The sequence below is a fragment of the Eptatretus burgeri genome, chromosome 16 (assembly GCF_056783735.1).
Source record: "Eptatretus burgeri isolate ZD-2024b chromosome 16, Ebu_testis_v1, whole genome shotgun sequence".
In the NCBI taxonomy this organism is placed as follows: Eukaryota; Metazoa; Chordata; class Myxini; order Myxiniformes; family Myxinidae; genus Eptatretus; species Eptatretus burgeri.
The window spans coordinates 64,035,289-64,055,865 of NC_140976.1; the positions used below are offsets into that span (position 1 = coordinate 64,035,289).

Below are 20,577 nucleotides of genomic sequence, written 5' to 3' on the forward strand. Positions count from 1 at the left end.
AAAAATGAATTAATTTTTCAGAAGTGTTGTCATGCTTGGGGTTGGATACAGTGCATGTTGTTACGAATCTGGAAACCATGCGCACTCAACATTCAGGTCCCAAAGTCAGTTATTCCGGTAAGTACATGTGAGATCGGTCCCTTTCCTTTTTGTCTTGTGGGAGACTCGAAACGTGCGTTGTGACGTCTTTAGTTATGTTATTACATCATCCACCATCCCATCTGCGGACCCAACCAGCCCATCACGCTCCATCCCCACAAACGAACTCCTCTGGTCCGACTATTTTCTCAGGGCAGATCCTGTGACTCTGCGCGAGCGAGGCCACGTGGCCACAAGGAATATTCGGGGCTTCCGAGCAGGGGCCACGGCTCCGCCTCAGAAGGGTGCGGCCGTGGGCCAATGAGGGACGGACAGCGAGATGATTCTAACCAAGGCCCCGCCCCTTGTGGGAGGAAACATCGCCCCCGAGCAGTGCCAGAGAGTGGTGGATAAACGGGAGTGGGGTGGACGGAAGGTCGTGTGTCGTGTGTCATGTGTCGTGTGTCATGTGTCGTGTGTCATGTGTCGTGTGTCGTTGTCGCGAAGTTTGGTGGACAAGAGTTCTGTGGACAGGAGTGGAGTGGACGAAAGGAGCAGTGGTTGTTGTTTTGCCCTTGTCCGTGGCTGCACGGAGAAGACGGTTTTGTCTGCACGTGGACGGATCAGAGTTTGAGTCCCCGACGAGTCGCCACGCGGGTTCCGTCCCGAACCACGAGCCTGGCACGAGCTCCCGGACCATGCCCCGATGACCATTAGCCACCAGGTGCCGCATTTCCGAGCACGCTTCCCTGCGACGGCAGGTACTCTTTTCCTCTGACCTCCAGCTCGTCTCTCCTCACGGCTGCGAGGGGAACAATAAAATCCTGGTTTCTTTTGTTCTGTGTGTGCGTTTGAGTGTGTTTGGCCCGTCTTTTAAGGAGGAATTGCTGAAGTGTTTTTATTTGCATCATTGTAAATATTCCTTGCTTATATATTCGCTTCAAGTCTCGCTTCTCTTGTCTTTTATTTTCTGTAAATAAAGTAATTGTTTAAATCTTCCAGTTCGTTTCTGTCCTTTCTATGATTGACCGAGCATGGTTCAGACTTGAGAATTAGTGAAGCCGTTTGGGCCGGTAAGTTGTCCAGCGCGGCTTTGGTAACTTCCGCTCGGTTACGCCGGATCCGAGTCGGTGATAGCGACTCAATTCGGACAAAGTCGGCCGAGGGTGTGGTTTCCCCGGTAGTTGGACGACGTGAGTGCTTTGGTAAATTGGAATAAGACAAGTGGACCCTCCCTCACCGTCAAAATATTGGTTAACACGGTCCTCGAAGTGACCGTGAACTTTCGGAGTTGCCTGAGAGTCACAACCTAAATTCTGGGTGTTCGGTGGGAGACGACTCCACTGCTCCACGTCGTGGTCGTTTATCGCCATCGAACCCCGGCCCACAATAATATTGCTTATGGCAGCCTTATTGAAGTGTGGCAGCCTGTCCAGTTGAGGTTGAATGATCAGAAGATTAAATGGAGGCTGATTCACAGGATTTTTTTTGAAGAACTTCATAAAGGAGACTTGAGTGGCTGCCTTCATTTTCTGTTCGAAGACCTCTTTCAAACATTTCAGGACATCATCCATCTCCCAACACACCATGGAACTACTCGTGCAGTCAGGATCGTGCTCATCATGAACGACTCACTCAGGATGATGGAGCACGAACCACTCGCTCAAGATGACAGGGCATGAGCCACTCGCTCAAATAATGGAGCACAAACCACCCCAACCCTCCTTACCACATATGTACATATACATATATATATATATATATATATATATATATATATATATATATATATATATATATATATATATATATATATATATATCTTCTTCTTTTGGCTGCTCCCGTTCGGGGTCGCCACAGCGGATCATCCGTATGATCCGCATAGTGATTTGGCACATGTTTTACGCCGGATGCCCTTCCTGACGCAACCCTGGTCACCTCTTATGACACAGGGATATGGTATACCTATTTTAACCGGGGTATACACCGGCCCAGTATACTGGTCCTCATTTCGTCGACCTCGGAAGGATGACAGGCTGAGTCAACCCCCTGGTGTATTAATTCAATGGCCCAACGGGGCTTGAACTCAGGACCTTTTGGATCCCAAGCCGCTGCCCTAACCACTGCGCCAACACCAGGCATTATATATATATATATATATACTGCACATGTACCTGTACATATTTTTATCTATGAATATATGCATACAGACACAGACACAGACACACACACACACACACACACACACACACACACACACACACACACACACACACACACACACACACACACACACGCTTTTACTGTATTTATACACATATGTGTAAACCCTAACAGGTGTTGTGGATCACTCTGTTGATACCCGATGCTCCATGAGTGGAGTGTTCATGTTGAAGTATTTCACGAACAGTGAATGAAATGTGACACAAACACTCCAAGGGTTCTACCACCTGACATCACGAGTGGTACACAACGTCAGTGAGGGTTTATAGTTAGGCCACGATCACTAAAATTGGATGTTTTGGGATGAAAAACAGTTCAGATCTTCAGTGCAAAACTGACGTCAGAGTAGCGATTCCACACTCCAAGGTGACCGCCACGAGTTATGCGTGCCACTATAAAATGACCAGCATGTCCTGTCCGTTCTATTATTTGTATGTATTTAAATGCAAACTACACTCATGGATGGATCCCAGTCTGATTTGTGAGTTGAAACCCTCGTTAACCCCCACCGCAAACCCTCCTTCCACAATTCCAGTTTTCCCTCCGAAGAGTTCCCTTCTGTATCCATCTTGTATACACATTCATCCCTCCACCCATTATTTGTCCATTTCCCCCTGCCTTGGGCTTCAGCTCAGCTGTTGGTGTCCCCCTCCCCTTTGCTGTCAGTAACCCCATTCTCTGCTGTCCGTGTCCCCTGTCTCTCTCTCTCTCTCTCTCTCTCTCTCTCTCTCTCTCTCTCTCTCTCTCTCTCTCTCTCTCTCTCTCTCTCTCTCTCTCTCTCTCTCTCTCTCTCTCTCTCTCTCTCTCTCTCTCTCTCTCTCTCTCTCTCTCTCTCTCTCTCTCTCTCTCTCTCTCTCTCTCTCTCTCTCTCTCTCTCTCTCTCTCTCTCTCTCTCTCTCTCTCTCTCTCTCTCTCTCTCTCTCTCTCTCTCTCTCTCTCTCTCTCTCTCTCTCTCTCTCTCTCTCTCTCTCTCTCTCTCTCTCTCTCTCTCTCTCTCTCTCTCTCTCTCTCTCTCTCTCTCTCTCTCTCTCTCTCTCTCTCTCTCTCTCTCTCTCTCTCTCTCTCTCTCTCTCTCTCTCTCTCTCTCTCTCTCTCTCTCTCTCTCTCTCTCTCTCTCTCTCTCTCTCTCTCTCTCTCTCTCTCTCTCTCTCTCTCTCTCTCTCTCTCTCTCTCTCTCTCTCTCTCTCTCTCTCTCTCTCTCTCTCTCTCTCTCTCTCTCTCTCTCTCTCTCTCTCTCTCTCTCTCTCTCTCTCTCTCTCTCTCTCTCTCTCTCTCTCTCTCTCTCTCTCTCTCTCTCTCTCTCTCTCTCTCTCTCTCTCTCTCTCTCTCTCTCTCTCTCTCTCTCTCTCTCTCTCTCTCTCTCTCTCTCTCTCTCTCTCTCTCTCTCTCTCTCTCTCTCTCTCTCTCTCTCTCTCTCTCTCTCTCTCTCTCTCTCTCTCTCTCTCTCTCTCTCTCTCTCTCTCTCTCTCTCTCTCTCTCTCTCTCTCTCTCTCTCTCTCTCTCTCCTGTCGTTGTCTCCCCCTCTCTCTCTTCTGTCGGTGTCCCCTCTCTCTCGTGCAGTATCCCCCCCTGCCTCCTTCTCTCTCTGCTGTCGTTGTCTCCCCCTCTCTCTCTGCTGTCGGTGTCCCCCCTCTCTCTCTGCTTTCAGTGTCTCCCCCTCTCTCTCTCTGTCTCTCTCTCTCTCTCTCTCTCTCTCTCTCTCTCTCTCTCTCTCTCTCTCTCTCTCTCTCTCTCTCTCTCTCTCTCTCTCTCTCCTGTCGTTGTCTCCCCCTCTCTCTCTTCTGTCGGTGTCCCCTCTCTCTCGTGCAGTATCCCCCCTGCCTCCTTCTCTCTCTGCTGTCGTTGTCTCCCCCTCTCTCTCTGCTGTCGGTGTCCCCCTCTCTCTCTGCTGTCGGTGTCCTCTCTCTCTCTCTGTCTCCCTCTCTCTCTCTCTCTCTCTCTCTCGCTCTCTCTCTCTCTCTCTCTCTCTCTCTCTCTCTCTCTCTCTCTCTCTCTCTCTCTCTCTCTCTCTCTCTCTCTCTGCTGTCGGTGTCCCCCCTCTCTCGACTGCAGTATTCCCCCTGCCTCCTTCTCTCTCTGCTTGTCGGTGTCCCCCTCTCTCAATACTGCAGTATCCCCCCCACCTCCTTCTAACTCTGTTGTCAGTGTTTCCCCCTTCTCTCTCCCTCTGCTGTTGGTGTCCCCCTCCCCCTTCTCTCTCTCTCTGCTGTTGGTGCCCCCCTTTCTCTCTGCTTTCGGTGTCCCCCCCACCCCCACCCCACTTCTCTCTTTATGTTGTTGTGTCCTGATCCGTTCAATGTTCGAGTACTGCCTCTTCCACGAGCCTCATTCAAAAAACAAATCCCTTTGCACCTTTTCCTTTGTACATGATACACCTGGTTAATGTCGTTTTACCTTGAAGAGTCTAATTCCTGTTTTGATTTATTTCTCAACAGAAAATGTCCTTCCTTGAATGGTTTTCCACACTACTTCGACTTGGACTTTGGCAAAACTCCTATGTGAGGTATTCCCTGTGGTTGCTTTTCCAGCTGCTGTCATTGGTCAACAGTGTGACTTGGTGTCACCATAATCTACAGGTAAGAACATTGGAATCAATGGGTGGGGGGTTGAGATGGGGGAACCACTGAGCTCTATAATATATTATATTTATGTCAGTGGGATTGGGGGGGGGGACATGTCCCTCCCACTTTTTTGACGAGGGGGGTATAACATTTCGATTGTCCTCTCCACCCCCCAATTTTTTTGCTCGAATCCTAATCATTACCATGTCACGGACGAGTTGGTGTGTCACGACGAGTCATCTCTAACGAGATGACCAAATAAAACCAGTCTCGATGTCCGTCCGTACTTCCCCATTTTTTTCTTCCGATTTAATTGATATTTGGTATGTGGGTAGATGTCGATGAGGGATGCACGACAGTATGACCTTTGACCCGATTGAAGGTCAAGGTCAACGTCAAGGTCACTCCAAAGTTGCAAAATCATCCATTTTCAAAATCTATCTCCTCCGCCGTTTATGATCCGATCTTCGAAATTCCTTCGGATTCTGATAATATGGAACAATATCTAAATTTTGTCAGGCTGGTTTTTTGAAATTCGTCCTGGTTATCGAGTCATGTGTCTTCAAAGTTGGAAAAATCGTCGATGTGATACGGTCAAGAAACAAGGTGACATCGAAGCCATTCTATGCCGATCAGAGATCCACATCTGCAGAGCTTAAGAGATGACTGTCACCGCCAACCGGGGGTAATTTTTATATTTATTTTTTACTTTATTTACAAACAACTAAAGAATTACAAATCAATATCAATAATAATAAATTTCACATGAAATTGTTTTGATTGATGAAATGATTTTCCATTCCAAATTCCATTGTACAAATGTCTTTCCTGGACAGAAACATTCGTAAGAACCTATTTTATTGTCCGGTTACATGTGAAACGAGAAGGGCACTCATGAGAGCACATACCTCCGCCACGTAATGCCTGATCCATGAGAACATATCCGGCCCAATACATCCCTGAAATATCATGCAATACAGTATGACATCGTTTTCAGCCCAATCTCTCAATGGTGAAGAATCACTTTAAAAATTAAATAATTCTGTTTAGTTGTCCAGATCTGGATCCAGATCTTCACCAAAATCGAGTCAATTCTTCCTTGTCACACACCCAACCTGTCCACCAAGCTTCATCCAAATCCATCCACAACTTTTTGAGATATTGTGCTTTGTATCGGTTTCGCCCGATTTCTCAATGGTGAAGAATCACTTTAAAAATGATAAGACCCAGATTCGGATTCGGATCTTCACCAAAATCTAATCAGTTCGCCCTTGTCACACACCCAACCTGTCCACCAAATTTCATCTGAATGTCCCCCTGTAACTTTTTGAGATACCCTGCACACAAACAAACAGACAGACAGAAAGGGGTGAAAACATAACCTCCTTCACCTTCGGTGGTGGAGGGAATAAATGGGAAATGAGAATGAGGAGTCTCCTGCCAAGCTTATCTATGGACCTACCATTGTTTATTTTGGAAAGGTCGGGGGGGGGGCATGTTTGTAGATCTTGACAAATTCAGATGACGTAACAGAAAGTAGAAGTGACAATAAAAGGATGAAATGCACGTTTACATCTGTTTTTTGAATGCAATAATAAACTTGGTACCAAGAAGAAGCTCAAAATGAAAAGTTAACCTCTTTTATTTGTTTCTCAACAAAAATGGGGGAGGACAGTCTGGAGTTTGGCCGAAGACATGAAGATGTTGGTGAGGAAGAAACCATTAGGAAATTGAGTTGGTTAGGGATGTGCGGGTATCATGCTCGAAGGATGCAGAGAGTGCTGAGTGGTAAATGTGGGGATAAAAATACAGGAAGGGAGATGGACGAATTCTGCCATCAACATCGAACTGATGGATTTTAAATGTCAACTTTTTGAAAATGGATTCGGGTCATCAGGAGGAGCCTGGATAGGAGTTGGGTTTCAGCCGGTACTCACAACCCTCAAACTCATCCAGGTGCAGCCAAGTGAGCCTTCCAGAAACATTTCTACAAAAATTCACTTCACCTTGGAGAGATAGTTGTGGTTCTGAAAGAACTCCATGGAGACACATTCAACACATAAAATAACCCTGGAGTTTGAATATTTCCATCACAATTATGTTACCTTCGATTACCCATCCCCTCTTATCAAGTAATGGGAAATGCATTGTGATTGGAGACACAACCTTCCTCCATTGTTCTCTTCCTAAAGCAACCTCTATACTCCATCCTCGTTCCCTTCCAAAACCAACATTCTGCACTTCAACCAAATAATCACCATGCCAGCGCTGCAATAACCACCATATCGGTATCCCAGTTTTCGTGGCATCATATACGTGGCAACGAGACGAATAGGCTTGCCCCCGTGCGCCGGCCACGAATCAGAGTGGCTGGACTACAGTGTATCACAGAAAGATGGGTTGGCTGGATGCGGAGAGCGGATGTGGTTGGCGACATCATGCAGGGGACAAAAATAACCTGGGACGGAGGGGATGGAGTGGAGTTGATGTTTAGATCTGGTGCAGTCAGAGTCCAAGAAGGGAGCAGCCCAAATCCTGCGGGGGTTTTTGTCTGATCTGGAGGTGAACGTCAAAGTGTCACCAAGTCTGGAATGAGAGGGCACTACCCAGTGCTGCCAAGTGGAAATGGTGTTCTTCACATGCTGGTGACGCAAAAAGCATGACTGCTGGCGCTCTCGAAAAATCCGGGCAGAACGGAAGATGACCAACCCGGTAGAGCTGATTTCTTCCACTTATTTTGCACACGCACCATGTAACCTTGCATCTTTCAGTACAAACACCTCGAGGCTCACATGTTGTGGAGCATCAATGACAAACGAGACCACGCAAGAGTTATTTTCAGGGCTAAGCACGACGTAATACCACACAATATCGCACCTCCTACCCACTCCTCTCAACTGCATCAACACCTCGTTGAGATCCCCGGGGGGCAAGACTGCTCATGTACGGGTGAGGAAGGGGTCGATGATGCACCCCGGCATCTTTTTGTCCCTTTATCTGTCAATAATTTAACGGATGAATGTTGTATCATTCTGTAATAATGAAGACCAGTTGTGTAATGGGTTTTTTGAGTGCTCGGGGTAAGACTGTTTCTGATGTGACACTGCATTTCTGTTAATATTTGAATCTTTGTAAGAAGTGCCTGTTTAATACATGATTTCTTGTTTCCAAACCCGCTCAATTGTTTCCTTCCTTCATTGGTTTTACCTTGCCTACGTAATTAATAGAAGGTAATTTGTGCCCCACTGATTCGCTCCACATGCAGAGCCAATGTCCCACCTCTGTTTTCCTCATCCATACCACTATAAGTATAACAGGTGGGATGTTGAGAGAATGTTTCCCCGTCTTGGCGGGGCTACATCAACGGAAAGGTAATGCGAGTCTTGGAGTGGGGACGTTGACAGACCTTCTCAGATGGTGTCCATGGTTGCTCAGCAATCTGTCGGGTCGCGGACATCTCCGTAGCTTTCGGCTTCAGGTTCTGAGGTCAGGGAAGCTGGTCTGATCAGACCCCACAGGAGCCCACCTGTCGACCCCGAAACCTTAATAATATGTTGTGATCTTTTAAAAATGAGAAAGGTGAGACAAGAAGGGTAAGCCCACCACTGGGTGGGAGTTCCCAGAGCTCATGGTAATAATTTTGGTGATAACAGATTTACAAAAAACAACGTTTTGTATTTTTTATTTGTTTTTGTTTCTGTGATTTGCAGGAAAGCAGTTTTCTCATAAGTTGTTTCTTCTTAATCATAACTCTCGGGTCTTCATGGAGTATCATGGACTCAATTTGGAGAACCCACCCAGAGATGTTTGTCATTCCTCACACGAAGGAAGATGCCTTATTTGAAAAGCTGTCCAGAATATTTTTACTGATCCCCGAAAAGGTGAGGAAAATGTTTGGGAGATTGAATGAGATGGATTTTGTTTTTGAATTTTTTTAATTGAATCAAATGATACTTTAAGTGGATTAATTTTTTAACAGCGATCTAAAGCTCATTGAGGAGCTTGTACATTTAATCATGGGCGGGACAAAGACATGGGACATCGATATACTTTTCCATAAAATCGATATACATCAAGGACATTGATAGATGTTGGACAAACATGAGTGGTGTCTGGGATTTGAACCTGGGTTCACTGCATCGTGATCAGCCATTGGCTCAGATGGAAACACGAACAGGTCAATCCTGGATCCATGTAAGCTAAACATTCCGGATGAGGATAACACATCATGTCAGCGAAACGTTCCTGATGAAAGTGAGTACTGCAGACAATCCCCATTCATGGGGGTTACGTTCTTGAAAAATCCCACGTTGACAAAAACCGCAATGCACAAAGTCAAGACCTCATGGGAAAAATAGGGTGAGGGGACCAACTCGAAAATTTATCGACTTTTTTGCTTCTACTACAGTCGTAAACTAGAGGGGCACTCGGGAGAGCGAATACCTCCGCCACGTCATGCCTGATCCACGAGAACATATCGGGCCCAATACATGTTAGAACTAGATCGACTCACATGTAGAAATGGCAAAAAAAAATCAACATTTTTTTTGAAAAAAAAAGTTGCAAATTTTTTTATTTTTTTTCTCGAACAAATTTTTTTTTCGGGGGGGGGGGGTGGTTGGAAATCACTTAAAACATGTAGAAATGCAAAAACAAAAATTCAAATATTTTTTCAAGATGGCTGCCATAGCGGCCACATCGGACTTTGTACCAAGTCCAAAATCTAATGGCATGATCCATGGACCATACCTAATCCCCCCACCAAGTTTCTTCGAAATCCGTCGAGTTTTTTTTCCGTAATACTGTTCACAAACAAACAAACAGACAGGGGTGAAAACAGTAACCTCTGTCCATCTTCGATGGTGGAGGTTCAACATGAAATTGTACTTACTGATGATGATGATGATGATGGGCGTTGGAGGTTATTGAGATGACGTCATCATCCCTGGCTGAGGGTCGTCAAGGTCATCAAACTTTGTGAAGAAAGAAGTTGATCTTTATCTGCTTTGCCTTGTGTTGCATGCTCCTCTAGACCACTGTATAAGGTCCCATGACAGCGGCCATCTCGCACTTGAATATCAAACACCTCTCCATGAAGACAAACAAAACCTCTCAAGATATGGACCTCATTCTATTTACTTTTACTGTTCTCTTTCACACTTCTCAACTTTATCTTATTTCCCCCTCATTTCAAAACAAACAAATATTTTCACTTGAAAAAAAAAATATCACAAACTTATTTTGCCTCTTATTTCCTTCCTTGGTTCATTCTTTATTTCTTCCTTTCTCATTACTTCCCAATTGAACCAACCTTCCTCATAATTTAATTAATTTGTTTCTTACTTTAAAAGCTTTTACTAATATTTTATAATTTATCACTTGCCTTGGATCACGAAAACCCAACATCATCTTCATCTTCAGAACACCCCACATGTTCTTCTTCTTCATAACAATTTACTTTCACAAATACCCCACAATTGAAAGACTCGCAAAAATATCAATATCACGTGATATCAAACTAAATCACGAGATTACAGTCCGTGCGGCACGATATCGAAAGGGCAACTGAGTTTACGATTGAGCGCAGTGTGGGGCTGTAACGTGAGATTGAGTTGCGGGGTTGTGTATTCTTCCGCGTCACACCATGATAGAGCGAGGGACCCATTCCACGATCGGCACATTTTATCACGATAATTCAACGGAAATAACGGGAAAACGTGATGAGGAAACCTGTGTTTGGGGTGGGCCTGCTGTACTGTAACTTATCAGAGGAGCCCCTTACCACTGTTCCTCATCAGTCATCACGTACAATTACAGTGTTTAATGGGAAACTACATCAAAAATGGATTGATTATTATCGCACTGAGCTGAAGAAACAACAAAGAGTTGGAAAGAAGTTTTTCTCTGTTTGTTTGACCCTTCGAACCCAAGAGGTCATTTTATCAGCCACCATTCAATCCTCCAGCTCACCAAGCGGCTGTTTTACCAGCTGTGATTCAAATCTCCATCAACCCCAGTGGCCAGTTTACCAGACATTATTAAATCCTCCATAAACCTGAGTGGCCTGTTTACCAGACATTATTAAATCCTCCATATACCTGAGTGGCCAGTTCACCACCCACTATTCAATCCTCCATATACCCAAGTGACCAGTTTACCACCCACTATTTAATCATCCATCGTCCTGTTTAAATTAAAATTAGAAAAGCGATTTACATTGAATGAAAAAACAAATACCAAAATATAACATTTCAAAATCAACCACAAGCATTGAAACAACAATAAATGATTGAAAAAAATCGGTTTCTAAATTAAAAATAGGTTTATTAGATATACAAATATCAGAAATAACAGGAAATATTAATGATATTTAAGACAATAAAAAGTTGAAAACATTCAATAATTAAATAAAAGATATGAAATTTATGACTGTGCCGTGCAGAGTGTCGGCCATGATTGCTTCTGGCAAAACAATAATATTGCACCTTATTCTATTGTGATTTTAACAGTTGCAGTAGAGTAGGAATACTCGATAAATGTACGGATTTGGATGAAAACTTGGTGGATAGGGTGGGTGTGTGACGACAAATTGATTCTGTTTGGGTGAAGATCCGGATCTGGATACGACAAGTTTTTGAAATTGATTTGTCATTATGGAGATCATCATGGGGCCAAAAATAATGTCAAGGACATTTCTCAAAAAGTTGTGGATGAGTTATGACAAAATGAGGTGGATGAGTTGGGTCGGTGACAAGAACAAGGCAATTGGATTTTGGTTCAGGTCCAGATTCAGATCTGGCCTATCAGTGGGATTCAGTTCCTAAACTGTTCAGCCTGGCGGACGTGTGTATTCTACCAAGTGCCATACACTGCCCAAAACAAAATTATTCATGAGAAAGTATTTTCTTAAATTTTTTTCAGTACATTTATCTTTTTGTTCCTTAGCCACTCCAGTGTATCTTTGGTTGTGTGCTTCGGGTCATTGTCATGCTGAAAGGTGAACTTCCGTCCCAATTTCAGCTTTCTTGTAGAGGGCAGCAGGTTTTCCTCTTGTATTTTTCTGTATTTTGCTCCATCCATTTTCCCTTCTTCCCTGACAAGTGCCCCAGTCCCTGCTGAGAAACATCCCCAAAGCATGATGCTGCCACCACCATGTTTCACAGTAGGGATGGTCTTCTTTGGTTGATGTGTTGGGTTTGCGTCAAACGTAACATTTTCCATTTTGGCCAAAAAGTTCCATCTTGGTTCTGTCAGACCACAAAACGTTTTGCCACATGTCTTCAGAATCTCCAGAGTGTTTTATTGCATACCTCAAACGGGACTCGAGATGGGCTTTTTTGAGTCATGGTTTCCTTCTTGCCACACCAGCGTACAGGCAAAACTTGTGGAGTGCTTGGGATATTGTTGTCACATGCACATAGTGAACAGTCTTTGCCATAAAGGCCTGGACCTCTTTCAAAGTTGCCATTTGCCTCGTAGTGGCCTCTCTGATCAGTCTCCTCCTGACTTGGTCACCCAGTTTGGAGGGACGGCCTGATCTCGGTAGGGTCTTGGTGGTACCATGTGCCTTCAACTTCTTAATGATTGTCTTGACTGTGCTCCGGAGGTCTTTTTAAAGCTCCTTGGTGCTCATGGTTGAGTCTTTGGTGTGAAATTCATTACCCAGAAGAGTAAACCTCCAGGAACAGCTCATTTTGTTCTGAAATAATCAGAATCACTACAGTTTAACACAGGTGGAGGCCAATTAGCTCGGTGTGTGATTTTGAAGGTGATTGGTTACACCTGAGGTAACTTACAATTGCTATTATAAGGGGGGTGGACACTTATCCAACCAAGATATTCTCGTTTTGTATTTTTTATTAATTTTCTGAAATTTGTAAAATTTGTTTTGCACTTGGAAGTTGTGGGTTACGATGTGTTCATGAAGGTGGAAAAAGTCTCATATTTAATGTAATTCAATTCCAGGCTTTGAGGAAAGAAATGGTGAAAAATTTTAAAGGGGGTGTGGACTTTCTATCGGCACTGTATATTGACTCGGCTCTAATTCTTGTTTTTTATGCTTTGTCTACACAGGAGAAAAGCTTCTACGAATGGTTTCACACGGAAGCACCAGCTGGTTATCAAGCAAACTCCACCGAATGGATTTTGTTCAGTAACTTCATTGTTTTCATAATGGTGGTGCTGGTGATGTTGGTCATGTGGCTACTGGTTATCCCTTTGCTGCTCTGGTTTTGGGAAAAGTGTCAAAGGAGACTTCTGGTAAGACATCATGATGAATGGCGATGATAAGTGTATTTCACTAAACATTCCCGATGCAGTGAGATATGAGCGATAGAAAGCAGGATTTAGTACAATGTAAGGAGTGAAAGATGTATACTGTGCAGCACGAGGAGTGAAGGTAACAATAACTAACCTGTGTGAAAATTGCATAATAATAATAAAACAGCTGTGACAAGAAAGTCGAGCTGTAAAACAGGGAAGCTGATTTTCAGGATGTGAATAAATTGTAAAATGTTTTTTCATAATTGGTAAAAATTAAAAAACACAAAGGTCAGATGAAAGTGAGGGTTTAAAAATATATTATTTTATTTTTTGGATGCATGATCAAGGCTCATGGAAGAGCTGGAGCAAATGGAAGGGAAAAAATGGAAAGGGGGAAACACCAACAGCAGAGTGGAGGAGTGATATTAAGGAGAGGGGAGAAGAACATGTGGTGGTGAAGAAGCTGCATACAAGTTGAGTGAAACACAGGAAGAGAAAGAACGGGAAGGTTGGGATAAAACAGAAAAGGAAAAATAAAACAACCAACAAATGTAAAGTGGTGAAGGAGATGGAGAGAAATTACAATAACCTGGAAAGAGGGAAGACTTGGGAATGGGGTCATTTGGGGGGGAAAGAGATTGTGAGTTTAGATGGGGGTTGATCTGAGATGGTGGTGAACAGCTGTCTGAAAGCCATGGAGGGAAGAATGAGATTGAAGAAGATGTGTGTGAAGACCCTTTAATCCCGGTCAAGAATTGAGGTGAGTCAACAGAGGATTCTCGAATATGCAGTTTATTTGGGACACAACGCATGCGGAATGTGGTGCAGGACTTGAACCGACAGCGGTCAAGCCTCAGAATTACACTGAAAAGTCATACTCCAAAATTCATACATATAACACCTATTCCTAGGAGGAGTTACAAGCAAAGCAAGAAACAACTGGCCAAGTGGGCTTTTTTCCCCCTCCCTACACCCGATGGAAAGTTTGGCAAGCCAACATCTTTCTCATGCTTTGGGCTTCGAGAGAGTGCTGGCACATATTCATAAACAGCAGTAAACCCTTTGTAGTTTTCCAGCCTTTGTAGTTTCTCTGCACTGGAATTCATAACGATCCTACCAGACTGCTCGGACAAGGACATCGGCTGGCTTGCTTGTAATAGATTTCAAAGCAAAGGCAAAAGGCTTGGGAACACAATTTGAAGCAGCCAGGACAATAGTTTGAATCAAGACACCTGATTAATGCAATTACCAAATGTTTAAATGAGTCAAATGTTTCAATATGGATCTCATGGGGCCACCACCTGATATCCACACCTGACATCCCCTCCTTGGCCACATTTGGCCATATTTCGAAAGCAACACTTTGTTCCATAGCAAGACATGCCTTTCATCAACGTTTAGGTTCAAAGACTTTTGAGCAAAGGAAAAACATCACCGACAGCCAATTCGACTTCGAGCCTAAAATGAAATTTATAAACCCTGAATAATTATATTACCCATGATCACCATACCCTGTTCCTGGAGGAGAGAGATATTCGTTACACAAGTTCAATTAACAATGGCAGCGAGTGCTCATATAATGACCATTTCAATAGTGTCCCAGGCGAGCGTGTGCGTTTCCATTTAAATAGCGCACTCAACGGGAAACACAGTTGAAGCACTCTGTTGAGCTGAAGAGAAGGTAGATCTTGGCAGGCAAGGATTTGGGCTCGACGTTGAGTTGAAGGTGATGAAAAGGATCAGAGAGGTGACCCAAAGTCCCAGCCGAGTTTGGGCCCTTGTTGCAGCTGTTTTTGCAACAGGTTTTATTCACCAAGCCAGATGTGCACGTTGGATGCAGTCACGACGGCTGCACGAGCCCCCACCCGCACCATTGAACACATGTTGCAGGGGACTCGCCGAGTGGCCGTCAGGGCCTTCGTTGTGCATTGAAGCAGCCACGGCAAGTGCACGATGTATTCCTCCACGCTTGCCTGGCCGGCCTGGCATCTCAAAACGGCGACGTCAGGACTTGCCCAACCTTCTCCTCAGTGGGTTTTTCTTTGTCCTTCTCTCCCACATTGTTCATCTTATCTCCTCAGGAAGGGGGTAGTTTCATGATCACGGGTTGAATACCCAATCACCCAAATCTGTGTTCTTCCCATCGTTCAATCTCTCGGTGGAAGTTATTCCAAAGCTCCACAAGACGAAATCGTACATTGCATAGTTCAACATAGTTCAACCCGATCGGTGGGTTGAAAATCGTGCAACGCGTCCCCAGCGAGTATAGGTAGCGCTTCTTGCACCTGTGAGTGAAAGGTCTTGATGGTAGACATTAGCACCTTACAATAATTCATCATTCCATCAGTCATGCCAGACAAGTCCCAATCCCCCATATCCCGTGGTGCCGAGGATGGGTAGTTGCATAGGACATCCTGTTATTACTTTGTGGGGCGAGAGCCCCCTTGTGGCCTTGTTTGTTGCTCACATTTTCCTAAGTGCTATGGGAAGCGCGTCTGGCCAGGGTAATTGCTGGCCCTCACAAAGTTTGGCAAGTGTCCGTTTCAGGGTTTGGTTCTCCCTTTCTACTGCCCCTGCCGACTGAGGATGGTACGGGCAATGTAGTTTTTGTTTAATGCCCAAGCCCTCGGCTACTTTCATAATTACTTCTGCCGTGAAGGACCTTCCTTGGTCCGATGATAATCGTGTTGGAATCCCAAATCGCGCGATTACTTCCTGCAAGAGCAACTTGGCCACCGTTTCAGCGTCCTGGTTAGTGGTGGCGAAAGCCTCCACCCATTTTGAGAACATATCTACGATTACCAACACATATCTATGGTGTTTATATGCCGGCATTGTCATGAAATCCATCTGCAAATGTTGAAACGGTCAAGACGGGGGTGGGTGTGCTCCCCGTTTCTTAGCGGCATGCTTCCTATTATGTTTACCACAGGTCGCACAATTGTTAACCACCTCTGCCGCTGCTGTTGTTACACCTGAAGCATTCCAGGTTTGGCGAATAATTTCCATCACTGCTCTCGCCCCCATGTGGCCCTGTGCATGTGCAGTTAAGACTAGCCACGGTAGCAATCTCCGAGGTACAAACGGTCTGCTCTGTTCGTCCACCCATACTCCATGTGTGTTCTGCTTTGCACCCTCCTTCACCCTCCATGATTCCTGCTCTTCCTTAGTTGTGGAGGCTTGCAAATCTTTTAGTTGTTCCTGCGTTTGAGGACCGTTCACTATTTGTTCCACATAAATGTCGGTTGACGTTTGCGGATTTTCTTCTTCTTCATTGAGCACTGCTTTTGCTGCCAAATCTGCTCTGTTATTGCCTTCTGAAACATCATCTTTCCCTCCTGTGTGAGCTTTGCATTTGATCACTGCAATCTGCTGTGGCTCTTGTGCCGCTTGTATGAGTTGTTTTCTTAGTTCAGCACGTCTGATAACCTTCCCGCAGGACGTTTTAAAGCCCCGCAAGGCCCAGATGGCGGCTGGAATCTGTGTAGATGTTTAATGTCTTGCCGGCTCCCATTTCACATCCGCATATTAGCACTTCCAGCTCGGCTTGCTGTGCTGAAACCCCTATTGGTAGCAATTCCTGTCTCATGGTGGCATTGGCGATGCATACTGCAAAACTAGCGATCGTTTCTCCCTATTGGTTCTTCCTCGCAAATCTGTCTACAAACAGCTCCAACTCTGCGTTTTCGATTGGGACTTCCTTCAAATCGCGTCCGGCCTTCGTTTCTTCCACCAGCACTCGTTCTCATACATGTGCCTCTCCCTCGTCACTAATTGGCAGTAGGGAGGCTGGGTTCAATGGCAAACATCTTTCGATCGTAATATTGGTTGCCTGCAAAAGTACCAGATCATGTTGGACCGTCCGAGCCACTGATAAGTGTTGTGTTTTGTTCTGTTGTATCAGCGCCGCCACATCATGTGGAACTTTCACTGTCAGCGGGGAACCCAACACTGAGGTTGCTGTCACGGTTACTGCGTATTGTGTTGCGGCCACCACCCACAAACACCCAGGATAAGCGGCAGCGACCGAATCTAAGTGACTACTGCAGTACGCAATGGGCCTATTTTTCCCTCCGTGTTCTTGTGTCAACACTGTCTGGGCGAACCCTCCTCTTTCGTGGACGAATAAGTTGAAGTGGAGATCATAGTTCGGCAACCCCAAGGCAGGTGCCGAGGACAAAGCCTGCTTCAGTGCCTCGAAATCTCCATCCGCATCATCCGTCCAAGAGATCTTATCTCCTTCTGCCTCATTCACCATGTCATACAGTGATCGCGCCCGGACCGCATAATCAGATATCCACTGTCGACAGTGCCCCGTCATCCTGAGGAACCGTCGTAGCTGTCGCAATGTACATGGCCTTGGATGCTCTTGGATTGTTTCCACTCGTTCAGCTCCGAGGCTTCTATGTCCTTGTTCCAGTACCTGTCCCAAATACGTTACCCTTGGCTGTGAGAACTGCAATTTCTCTTTGCTGACTGTGTGGCCCTTTCGGGCAAGAGCGACTAACAGCACTACCGTGTCCATTTCGCATTTCTTCTGGCTGTCCAAGCATACTAGTAGCTCGTCTACGTATTGAATCATCACCGATCTTTCCGGGAGCACTATGTCCTCCAAATCTTCCTTCAAAGCCTGTGAGAAAAGCGTCGGACTATCGCAGAATCCTTGCGGAAGTACAATCCAGGTGTATTGTTGTCCATCATAACTAAAGGCAAACAGATGCTGCGACTCTTCCGCTAGCGGTATGCTAAAAAACACCGAGCACAAATATACCACGGAGAAGTTCGTCGCAGTGGATGGCACCCCAGAGAGCACCGTCACAGGTTGTGGTACCACAGGGAGGGACGCTTTCATGCACTTATTCACTGCCCGTAGATCTTGTACAAACCTCCATGTATTTCCCCTGGGCTTCGTTTCCGGCAGGATAGGCGTGTTACATTGGCTCTTGGTCGGTATTATCACCCCTTTGTCGTGCAATGATGCTCGCACCTGAGCGATCCCCTCCAGCAACTCTCTGTGCAACGGGTATTGAGCCACTCGAGGTATCCCCTCCTTTACCTGGATGGATACGGGCGTTGCGGTCAGCATTCTGCCCACATAATTCAGGTGTCGTGCCCACAGCTCGACGAGCACTTCCTGTAATCTTTCCTCTGTCCCCGTTTCTCTGCTGGCCTTGCGGCGGGGTCTTTCGCTGTTCATCTCATACCTTTCTAGCACACATGTCAGAATTTGATCAGGCAAGCATACCTTCCATCCATCTCCCTGTCGGATGGCCTGCAGAGTGTTCCGTTTTTCGTTGCCCCTATCTTGTGGTTCCGGGGCGCTTCTCAATCTGGTCACCATTTTCACTAACTCCCCTCCACTATGTCCTTCGCTGGCAGCCATGGAGATGTGTGGTGTAAATCCTTCTCTGTGTTTCATTAATTCACACTCGCTGGCAGCTACTTTCACCTCCAGCACCGCTCCCTCCTCTCCGAGAAGAAGTTAGTTGTCATCAGAGTGCGTGTGGTGGTGTAATCCCCACGAACCTTGTCCGAGTTCTAAATCTAAAATCTAAATCTAAATCTAGATTCTAAATCCTGCCCTATTTCATTATAATAGACAGTACAGTGCAAAGTCGATTCCACTCCTTCCAGGTTGGTCGTTGCTAAGCAACCATTCCTCTACATCCCACAATCCTTTTGCACTTTCCCAATCCCTATTCAACTTACCTCTTCCCTCCTGGGACACAATCCGCAACCAATAAACTACTGGTCCGAGTTCGGTCATCATGAGGGTCATTACCTCATCCTGCAACGCAATCGGGGCATCAATGAAAACCCCGTCTTCCTTACACGTTATGGTACACCCCATTCTGCACAAGAAATCTCATCCTAACAAGTTCATTGGAGTATGTTGAGCTATCAAAAATGCATGCTCTCTCTTCAAGGGACCAACTTCAATTCGTAATTTATCTGAAATCGGGATATCTTCTCTCCGTCCCGAAACCCCCACCACTTTCACCGAATCGCCCGAGAGCGGCAGGTTCTTTATTTCCCCTTGTTTTAGTGTCGACCGTGTAGCCCCTGTATCCACGAGAAATGTTACCTGTTTCCCCTCTACATTCAAACTTGTGGTCAGTTCTCTTACGTTCTGCCTCTCTCTTTGCAGAGCCACCACGGTGTCCTCATGTCAATAGTCCCTTTCTCCATTTCTTTTGCATCCAGGCGGGGGTGCAGTCGGTCTCTCCCATCGGGGCTGCGCCCGTGGCCTCCACTCCTTGGGCCTGGGTGCGACTCGGCAGTCTCGACTCCAATTTCCAGGTTTTCCGCAGGTATAACATTCTCCATCTCTTAGCGGGCCGTCGTTTCGGTTCCACAGTCTCCTTTGATCTGGTCCCGGGTCCCGCCTTGGATTCCAGGTAGAATCTGTCCATTGGGGTCTGAATTCTGTCTCCTCGTGCTCGCAATCTTTCCTCTCCAGATCCCTTACTACCAGGACGCGGTGTGTCAGTCTCCCCCGCCTCTCTTCTTCTTCTTGCATGGTTTTCCATGATTGTCCAGCTCTATCGTGTAGGTCTTCTGCTCTGGCATTCTTCCAGTCCGGGTACCTTGTTTTGACATCTCGTCTTACCTCGTCACACAGTCCTTCTATGAACATGGTATTAAAGAAGTGTTCCGGGACCTCCCCGAAGGTATTATACCCCGAATGCAATTCAATCTGTTTGTACAGACGCGTCTTGTAGGTGCTAGGAGCCTCCTTCGCTTCTTGCATCACATCCTGTTTTTCTCGCCAATCTGTCACCCGTGGGTCCATTTCTGTGGCCAACGTCTCCATCAATGTTCCCACCCTATCATTATACACTATTTGGGCTGCCCGTTCTGCTTCGTTGAGGTTCCTTCGGTTCAGGGTATCATCTACCTCGTCTTCTGGCTTGACACGCCACGTGGCCGAATGAGCATCACATACCGAACTTGGCAGTACCGCCGTGCATATGAACCCAATGTCTGTCCTGGTGGCCCCATGTATCGTTGTCATGTAATATTTTTATTGCTTTTCTTGGGTTCGTCTTCAAGCATTCCTCCATGTTTGCTTTTCGTCCCCTCACAACTTGGGGGGTCCACGATCTCCAGACCCACACGTCCGCCCCTGTTTGCATTGTGGGGAATTGCTGAATATCAGCCCCTCCTGTCGCTCCATTCTCTTCTAGGACAGGGTAAATTCCTTTTGCTATCCCAGCCGTTGTTGTCGCTCCTCCGTCTTGTAATGCTAGCTGCGCTCGCACTCGTTTCCATTTCTCCTGTTTCATTTCGCTTTGTGTTTCTCGTTGGTTCAAGGTTTCCTCTGAACCAAGTCGCTTATATTCTGTCTCAGCTTGTGACTGTGTTAGCCATGCAGCTAGCGCACCCCATTGTTTTCCACTTTGTCTCGGGCTCCCCGCTTTGCCCGCCGTCAACACAGTACTGACTGTATGCA

General features: G+C 45.8%; 2 protein-coding genes across 4 annotated transcripts in view; both read left to right on the forward strand.

Moving 5' to 3' along the window:
• LOC147011206 (uncharacterized) overlaps window positions 1–20,577 on the forward strand; it is a 484,760-nt gene that overhangs the window by 326,655 nt on the left and 137,528 nt on the right. The window lies entirely within an intron of this gene.
• Window positions 1–20,577, forward strand: part of LOC147011210 (uncharacterized) — a 49,831-nt gene that overhangs the window by 870 nt on the left and 28,384 nt on the right. For all 3 annotated transcript variants that reach the window (XR_015052287.1, XR_015052288.1, XM_085859217.1), the window contains exons 2-4: window positions 4,737–4,877; window positions 8,573–8,743; window positions 12,936–13,121. Coding sequence is in view for 1 of the 3 variants with exons in the window: in XM_085859217.1 (XP_085715343.1) it covers window positions 4,737–4,877; window positions 8,573–8,743; window positions 12,936–13,121 (498 nt within the window). In the remaining 2 variants the exon portion in view is untranslated. The remainder of the gene's footprint in view (window positions 1–4,736; window positions 4,878–8,572; window positions 8,744–12,935; window positions 13,122–20,577) is intronic.